This window comes from Otolemur garnettii, unplaced genomic scaffold (genome assembly GCF_000181295.1).
Source record: "Otolemur garnettii isolate 467f Iridium unplaced genomic scaffold, OtoGar3 scaffold00029, whole genome shotgun sequence".
Lineage (NCBI taxonomy): Eukaryota > Metazoa > Chordata > Mammalia > Primates > Galagidae > Otolemur > Otolemur garnettii.
The window spans coordinates 13,980,633-13,989,150 of NW_003852424.1; the positions used below are offsets into that span (position 1 = coordinate 13,980,633).

The 8,518-nt window shown below is 54.6% G+C and overlaps 2 protein-coding genes across 10 annotated transcripts in view; both read left to right on the forward strand.

Moving 5' to 3' along the window:
* Positions 1-837: 837 nt before the first annotated feature.
* Positions 838-6,881, forward strand: CIRBP (cold inducible RNA binding protein). 9 transcript variants are annotated; one of them, XM_023512530.1, is made up of 8 exons: positions 838-899; positions 2,991-3,099; positions 3,202-3,308; positions 3,395-3,533; positions 3,631-3,712; positions 4,057-4,127; positions 6,426-6,545; positions 6,716-6,881. In XM_023512530.1, exons 2-7 carry the CDS (start codon positions 2,997-2,999, stop codon positions 6,428-6,430), a joined length of 507 nt encoding a protein of 168 aa, XP_023368298.1. In that variant the 5' UTR covers positions 838-899; positions 2,991-2,996; the 3' UTR covers positions 6,431-6,545; positions 6,716-6,881. The 9 variants fall into 9 exon arrangements, with proteins under 9 accessions (XP_023368298.1, XP_012659953.1, XP_003788741.1 ...); XM_003788693.3 differs by having other exon boundaries at positions 839-899; positions 4,518-6,545; XM_012804498.2 differs by lacking the exon at positions 838-899 and adding an exon at positions 929-1,529 and having other exon boundaries at positions 4,518-6,545.
* A 610-nt stretch (positions 6,882-7,491) lies between these two features.
* Positions 7,492-8,518, forward strand: part of CUNH19orf24 (chromosome unknown C19orf24 homolog) — a 3,873-nt gene continuing 2,846 nt past the window's right edge. Inside the window, exon 1 of the mRNA XM_003788840.3 lies at positions 7,492-7,784. Within this exon, the coding sequence (XP_003788888.2) occupies positions 7,498-7,784 (287 nt within the window). The 5' untranslated portion in view covers positions 7,492-7,497. The remainder of the gene's footprint in view (positions 7,785-8,518) is intronic.

Here is an 8,518-nt window from a genome sequence, read left to right on the forward strand (position 1 = left end):
GGAACTTGGAGGGTTGAGCTGAGTATCCAGGTGATGTCTGCCTGCCGTCTAGAGCTGGGATGCACACTATTCAGCCAAATGAATTTCAAGGTGTGGGTGATGCACCCAGCAGAGGTGAAGTTGGGATTCGGGTAGGAGTTAGGTGTGTGTATGAACCACAGTTTGTAGGTAAACAAATTGGGTTGGGTAAAGTTGGGGTGCACCAAAGTGTTGGGAAGTAGGAAGAAGTGGAATTGTGAATATGGGGTTCACATAAATGGTGTCTCAGTGTTGGAGTTTGGGTGGGCATAGGGATTGATGGCATGGAATATTGGGGTGCTGAAGGCAGTGGGATTTTGGTTATGCTGCCAAGTATATCAGGACTGATATCCGGGTTCAGAAGAATTTGGGGTGTCTGAAAGGCAGGGCTAGGCGGGTATAAGGACCTGCGCGAGCTTGATACTCAGAATTGGTGGAGCCCAGGAAGAAGTTCCAGCGACACTCAGAGGACTGCACAAGGCCAGAGGCCCCACAAACCAAAGGGTAGAGGCCCCTTTGTTGCACGCCGAAGGCAAGAGGGCGGGCATGCGGAAGTGGGTCAGCCACGCCCCAGTCCTTGCGAATTGGGACTGCGGACTGGGGAATGTCCCAGCCAATCACGACGACCAGGGCCAGAGCCCGGGAGGGAGCGGAACCCGGACAAGCCCGGCCCTCAGCTCATAAATATCAGGCGTGGAAGCGGCCTTTGGGACCGCTGATTGGTCCGCTTATCGCAGGGGCCAGCCATAGGGGGCGGAGCTATGAGAATGGGTATATAAGGCCAGACGCCCGGGCGCCCCCACTTCTCTCGCGCGTTAGGAGGCTCAGGTCGTTGTGCTGTGCCGTCTTCCCGCCTGCGCCAGGGACTGCCCGACTCAGTGGTGAGGGCCCTGGCGGCACCGGCTCTGAGGAGCCCGGGACGGCGGGCGGCCTGTGGCGGCCAGACAAGGCGGGGCCGCGGCGGCACGCCCCTGGGAGGGGGCGGTGCCGGGGCGGGCCCTGGGTGGAGTCCGCCCCGCCGGCGGCGAGGGGCAGCGGGAGACTGGGCCAAGCAGTGGCCAGAGGGCGTCCCGCCGCAGTCCCGGGCCTCCGGCAAGCGGGGTGCTGCCGCAAAATGGCGGCCGTGAGCTCCAGGTTGTGCCCAGCGAAATGGCGGGATCGTCGAGTGCCCGGATGGAGTGGCGCAGGGAGCGCGCTAGGCGCTTGCGCGCGCGGCGGGGGCGGGGCCCGGACGGGGCCACGTGGTGCGCCGGGTCTCCAGGACTCGTTTTCCGACCGTGAGGCTGGGAGTATCAGTTTCCCCGTTTTCCCAGTTGGGATTGATTGAGCCACTGGATGCCCTCACAAATCCCCGACCGAGCAGTCACACAGTTCTACTGTGTTTCCCACTTTGCCACGTCATGCTTTACGCCCTAAGGGTACCCCAGTTGGCACAGCCCCCAGTGCACGGCTTCCTAACCGAGTTCTGGACTTCGTTTCCGGAGCCCTTTGGTGGTGGTCGTTCCCTGCCAGTAAGTGCTTTGTCTGTCAGCATGCCGCCCCGCCCCCTTTAGTAGTCCCTTCTAATACCAGGTTTCCCTCGGACATCATCGCCTCTGGGCCATCCCTTCCTGATCCCAGCTAAAGTCTTGTTTATAAATTCGTGTGTGGCCAGAGGTGTCCCTCTAAGATTGGGAGGCCTCCCTGACAGCCAATGCCTGTTCCTGGTCCCCAGTCACTCTTAGAAGGCATTTACAGAAAACGAGTATCTTCCTGTCCAGCAGCCAGTAGATGTCAAGTGGTTAGGACAGTTCTCCCCCCTGTTTCGGAGGGGAAGAAACAAGATGCAGTCCCACCAGAGCACTCTGGGTGAGCCAACTAAGACGACCAGGTCAGCCCAGGCAGAGGCTTTAAGGGGAGACCTAGGATTCCCTGTACTGCCCCAGGCAATACCTAAGGAAAGACAATGGGAGGAAGTGTGGGCCTGCCCTAAGTCTGGGAGGTGGATGGAACTGGACCACTTGAGAACTAGCAGTCCAGGGTAATAAACTGTTTTATTTAAATTAAGAAGTCTTCCTCGGCACCTGTGGCTCAAGCGGCTAAGGTGCCAGCCATATATACCTAAGGTGGCAGGTTCGAATCCAGCCCCTCCCGGCCAAACAACAATGACGGCTGCAACCAAAAAATAGCCGGGCGTTGTGGCGGGTGCCTGTAGTCCCAACAACTTGGCAGGCGGAGGCAGGAGACTAGCTTGAGCCCAGGAGTTGGAGGTTGCTGTGAGCTGTGATGCCACAGCACGCTACCCAGGGGAACAGCTTGAGGCTCTGTCTCAAAAAAAAAAGAAGTCTTAGCTGTGAGTTTAGGATAATAAAACAGAAATAAAGGACTGGTGACATGGCTCACACTATCCCAGTACTCTGGGATGCCTAGGTGAGAGGATAACCTTGAGCTCAGGAGTTCCAGACTACTCTAAGCAAGAAGACTCCCTCTCCACTAAAAATAGAAAAAATTACTAGGAGGCCAAAGTGGATAGATTACCTGAGCTCAGAGCAAGACTGCATCTCTCAAAATAACTAGACATTGTGGCAGGTGCCTGTAGCCCCAGCTACTTGGCAAGCTAAGGCAAGAGAATCATGTAAGCCCAAGAGTTTGAGGTTGCTGTGAGCTATGATGCCACAGCACCGTACCAAGAAAGTTTTTCTTCAAAAAAGAAAAACTTTTGGGCAGTTATGGTAGGTGCCTTAGTCCCAGATACTTGGGAGGCTGAGGCAGGAGGATTGCTTAAACCCAGGTGTTTGAGATTAGTGTGAACTAGGCTGACACCACGGCATTCTGGCCTGGGACAACAGATTGAGACTGTCTTGGAACAAAGAAAAGTAAAATAATTTTCCAGTATTTCCCCTAAATAGCATTTGTCATTTCCAGTGTAAAATATGGCAGGGGAGGTGGTGAGAAGTGAAGCTCATTAAGGACTTCTCTGGTGTTTGCCTTAGGCCACCATGGCATCAGATGAAGGCAAGCTTTTCATCGGAGGGCTGAGTTTTGATACCAATGAGCAATCACTCGAGCAAGTCTTCTCAAAATATGGACAGATCTCTGAAGGTGAGGTTGGTGCTGGGCTGGTGGCTGAATAGGGCTGGCCTGTCCTCGTTCCAATTATGTGAATAACTGGGTGCTGACTGCAGCCCTTTTTGCCCTGCACAGTGGTGGTCGTCAAAGATAGAGAGACCCAGCGATCTCGGGGGTTTGGGTTTGTCACCTTTGAGAACATTGATGACGCCAAGGATGCCATGATGGCCATGAATGGGAAGGTAAGGGTCTGGGGTTGCAGAGTATGAGCTCCCCTTAGGGATGGGACAGTTCAGAAGCTAACGTGTACCAAACCTCTGGTCTCCAGTCTGTAGATGGGCGACAGATTCGAGTTGACCAGGCAGGCAAGTCATCTGACAATCGATCCCGTGGGTACCGAGGTGGCTCTGCTGGGGGCCGAGGTTTCTTCCGTGGCGGCAGAGGCCGAGGCCGCGGGTTCTCCAGAGGTGAGTGCCATGAGGTGGGCCCTTGGGCATGCAGTGGAAATACTGCTTGCAGGAGGTGGTGATAGTCATTTCTCCTTTCTGTCCCTGCTTGCAGGAGGAGGAGGGGACCGAGGCTATGGGGGAAGCCGGTTTGAATCTAGGAGTGGGGGCTACGGAGGCTCCAGAGACTACTACAGCAGGTGAGGGGAGGAAGGTAGAGACAGCCTGGATATAAGGTGGGTGGGGGATTGCTGAATCTTGTCTAAGGTCCCTGGGAGGGCTCTTCCCGGGTGAGAGGAGAACGGCTAGATGTGGAGGTGGCAGGCAGTAGAGGGGGCTGTTTAGGAGTACAGTCACAGAAGGGGAAGGGCAGGCAGGGCACCAAGAGTGGTGATTTTTGATGATTTCCTATAATCTACCCTGCTGCAGTGCTTGTTCCATCCCCATGACAAGTCTGTTGGCATGAGTGCTGGTAGCTCAACCTGCCTCAGGAATTGCATTAGTAGACAGGTACTCTACAGCACTCACGTCTGTCCTTCTGCAGCCGGAATCAGGGTGGTGGCTACGGTGACCGGAGCTCAGGTGGATCCTACAGAGACAGCTATGACAGTTATGGTAAGTTACGCTCCAAGGGTGCCACGTTGTCATGGTCAGCTGTGGGAGCTCAGTGCACCTGGAGTCCTCTGCGAGCAACTTAGGCTGGATGCTCAGACTTTGTCACTGTGTTTGCCCATAAGGAACAAGTCTGTTCTCTCAGAGCCATTTCTATCACAGAACATAAGAGCCAAATCAAACTGACCAAAAAGGAAAGGGAAAGCAGGGACCTGCTCAGCATTCCAGCATAGGTGCATGTGTGGCTGCTGGTCATGGCCTCCCTCGACTATGGGGGGGTTGGTTGCTCCCAAGGCTACAGGGCCCAGCCCTCCAGATCTGGACTTGGGAGTGAAATGCTACGTCTTTTGCGTGCTTCAGTGCCTTTACACTGTACCTGCTTCTTGTCCTCAGCTACACACAACGAGTAAAAATCCTTCCTGCTCAAGATCGTCCTTCCAATGGCTGTATATTTAAAGATTTTGGGAGCTTCGCTGAATCGTTAATGTGTAGTGAACACACCTCCTTGTATTCCCACTTTTGTAGTCGTTTCAGTTCTGATCTTGTCAAACCCAGCCTGACTGCTTCTGACCCCCAAGATGGCCTCATTGTTAAGACTTTTCTATTTAAGGAAGTGCTGTCCATTTTTAAGGGTTTTCCAAGAGTTGAAAAGCACTTAAGATTTACTTTTTTCTTTTTACTATGAGCCATGAGTTCCTAAATTGTCAGGGGTTTGGGGGGTGTTGGGGGTTCTTTTTTGTGTTGCCTTTTTTCTTTTTAGTGGGGTTAGCCCCATGAAGTTGGGTACCCCATTCACTTGTGTCTGAGATCAAATTGAATGTGCTCTTTGTCGGAAGCTGAGCAAGCTGTGGCTTGTTTCCAACTCTCTATAATGTTTCTGAATGTAGCATGGTAGGACACCATTGGGGCTGCAGCAGAGGCTGCCCAGCCCATCTGCCCATCTGTGCTGTGTGTGCCCTGCAGTAGACGTGCAGATGTCCCCCAAGAGGTTCTTGAAGATGTTTATTTATATTGTCCTTTTTTACTGGAAGACATATGCATACTTCATCGATGTTGTATTTGCAGTGGCTAAGGAATTCTTGTATGCAGTTTTCTTTGGCTTTACGAAGCTGATTAAAAGACTGTGTGAAATGAACCTTGCTCTGACAATTTCCCTTTCATTGCACAACACAGTCCCTGCTGGGCTCTTGCAGTCAGACCTGAGCAGAGAGCAGTTTAAGGAGTAGTAGGTTTGTGAGTCCTACGTGAGGCCTGCGGAGAGCTAGAGGAAGGCAGAGCAAACTGATATGGGTCGGGCATTGTGAACAGCTGACTGCACCATCCCCTTAGGTGAGCGAGGTGGGTGATGGGTGTGGGCAACTCAGATGATAGAGCAGCCCTGGGAGACTTCTGGCAGTGGCAGCCAGAGGGCTTGACAGGACTGGCAGCTTAGCAGGGACAGTGGATGCTTGGACACACCTGACACTGACCTTGAGGGCTTTAGTTTAGCAGCAGGCTAGAGAGTGGAGGGCACATGTGTCCCTGGGTGACCACAGACTGACCAGCTTGTTAGCTAGTTTTGCTCTTGCTTCACAAGTTCTGAGCGTTCTCTGCTAGCCTATGGAAGCTGCAGCCCTCGGAGGACAGAAGTGTTGTGCGCCCAACAGAAACCTCTGAGATGCAAGCCGCTCCCTTGGCTAGCTCATATGTGGAAATAGCCCTGTAATTCGAGGTAACGCCTTTCGCTCGTGTCCACATCCCTCTTGTTGAGAGCTCATTTGAAACTAACGTACCCGGGGAATGTGCCTTTGACTTTTTTTCTTTTTTTTAAATCAAGCTATAACTAAAGGCAGGCCCAGTTGTTTGCTCTTCCCTGCCTTTTGCCAGGCAAGTGGCCTTAGGCACAGTCAAACCTTGCTCATAGGTACCATCCCTTAAGCAGGATTGGAGACCACCGAACACCCTGCCTTTTGGATTTTTTGTTCATCAATTGACAGTCTTTTCCAGACCTCTTTAAGTCAAGTACCTAACTAGCTTTCTCTGATATCTGTTGCCACCATTAGTTTTTTCCAGAGCCCACCAGTCTCTAAGCAGCTCAATCTCGAGTGAGTAGCTGTCTCTGCCTATGGGAATGTGGCTCTGGCTACATTTCAAGGCACAGGCCCGCCCTGGGCATGCTGGCCTCTGACGGTGCCTCTGATGTCACGGCCCCATGACTAGCTTGAGACCCTCATGGGAGCTGTGGATGGTTTCCAGGGAGGTTGGGGGGCAGCTGCAAATCCCAGCAAGGACATCAGGAATAACACTTCTTTACTTTGGCAGGTTGAAGGGGACCCAGCCTGGACACAGGGAAGAATGGCCCAAGAGCAGCAATGATCTCAGAGTCACTGTCCCTGGAATGACTTCACCCAAAGAGTGGAGATGCAGCGGCTTGCCTTCCAGGTTTGTTTCCTGTTAAGTGCTTTTGGATCCCTGTATTCCTCTATCTCTTCATTCCCAGTAACCTCTGCTATACCTACATGACCCAAGGCGCCCCCCACTAGGAGGATGGCACATGGTTCCTTCTGGAGCCAGGCTCTGTTCTTTCTCCTTACTCTTCCTCCTCATTCCAGTAGGTGCTTCCTTGATGGGATTCAGGCTACAGGACTTAGGTCATCCTCCGAAGGACAGGACAGACCACGGTGCTGGCGGCTTGCACGGCGGTCAATCCTTGCCTGAAACAGTGTGAAAACGTGGAAAGTTGGATTTAATAAAGGGTTGATTGTGTACAGCCAGAAAGCTGAGTCTGTGGTTTGGTGTGAGGCTGTTGAGGGCGGGCTCCTGACCCTTGAGCAGCGCAAGGAGGACCCATCTGGAAATACCTCTGGGATCTCGGTGGTTCATAGCAGGAGCTGGACCACAACAAAAATGACTACACAGTCATTCCATTTTTCACGCCGTGTTGCAGGGGGCGGGCAACACTGTAAACCGGGCGTCTCAGGATGGGTAAGGCTGCCTCAGCCTGGCGGCCTCAGGACTGAGCTTGGGGGAGGGGCAGGGCAGGAACTCCCACACTCGCAGCCCGGGGGGCGGGGGGTGGGGAGGTGAGCCAGAGAGTCTCTGGGGACCTGGGGTCCCTAAGGACGCTCTTGGGGCTTTGGCCACCCATCTCGGTACCCTGCCTGCCGGCTGAAAAGAATCCCTTAGCACGCGCAACAAACCAAGGGCCGGGACCACGAAACTGAGGCGCCGCGGCCCGCAGGGTACTGTGGGTAGCGATTTTCCCTCAGCCAGTACCGGAGATATTTCTGGGTACCAAGCCCTGCCCCCGTGTCTCATTGGTTTGGGCTGCTCCCGCGCGCCTGAGTGACAGCCGGGCACGGGGGCGGGGCGCCGCCATCGCTTCCGCCGGGCAATGGGGCCACGCGTGGTGCTGCGGCCGCTCCGGGTGCTCCTGCTACTACTACCGGAGCTGCTGCTGCTGTACGGGGCTAAGGAGGTCGCGTCCCCGCCGCCGCGTCTCACGCAGCCCACTCTCTCGCCGCCGCCCGCCGTAACGAACGGGAGTCAGCCGGGCGCGCTGCACAACAGTACGCACGCGCGTTTCCCAGGGACGCCGGGCTCACCGCTGCTGCGCTCCTTGTACGTGCTCACTGGCCTCTGCGGCCTGGCCGCGCTCTATTTCCTTATCCGGGCGTTCAGGTGCGTCACCAGCCTTGGCCAATCAGCGTGCGTTTTGAGTCACGTGACCAACCGCGGCCTTTTAGGTTCTCTCAGAAGTGGGTGTGTCTTGTTCTGCGGGGCGGTGCCGGTAGTCACGTAGCTTACCCGCCTGAGGGTCAGGTGGAGGTGGTCATTCTGTTGTGTAGTATCGTGCTGTTGGGCCGATGATGCCTACTTCTTGGACGGAACAGCCAAGACTAGAGTGTGCAGGGCTTCCGGGGGACGTTTTATGCGCCCCGCTGGGCGGCCTAGTGGTCACTCTTCTGTCCATTGGGCTGCATCCCGGGCACGCCCCTGTGCACTTTCGGGTCCTGCCTCTGCCTTTTTTCGTTCTCCTCCCTTCCCTCCCCGACCATGGCGGACTCCCGATTTCCTACCCCTTTCCTGCTTTTGGACGCACTGAACCTGGTCCTGTGACCTGGTGCAGTGCCCACAAGGGTCCCGTAGATGGGAAGGGTTTCCAGCAACTGACGGCACATGTGCAGGACCGAGCTGGACTTGTCCTCGCCCCTCGTGCTTGTGAAGTTCAGTTTCTGAAGCGTGGAGGAACCTCCCTTCTCATCCAACCCCCTCCAAATCTCAGGAATCCGTAACTACCCACCCTACTTTGGGTTCTTCCGGGCGCCCTCTAGAAGGTCCTTATCTTTCAGGGATGACCACATCCAGCCCCGTCACCACCTTGGTAAAGTCTACACGATTTTTTTTTTTTTTTT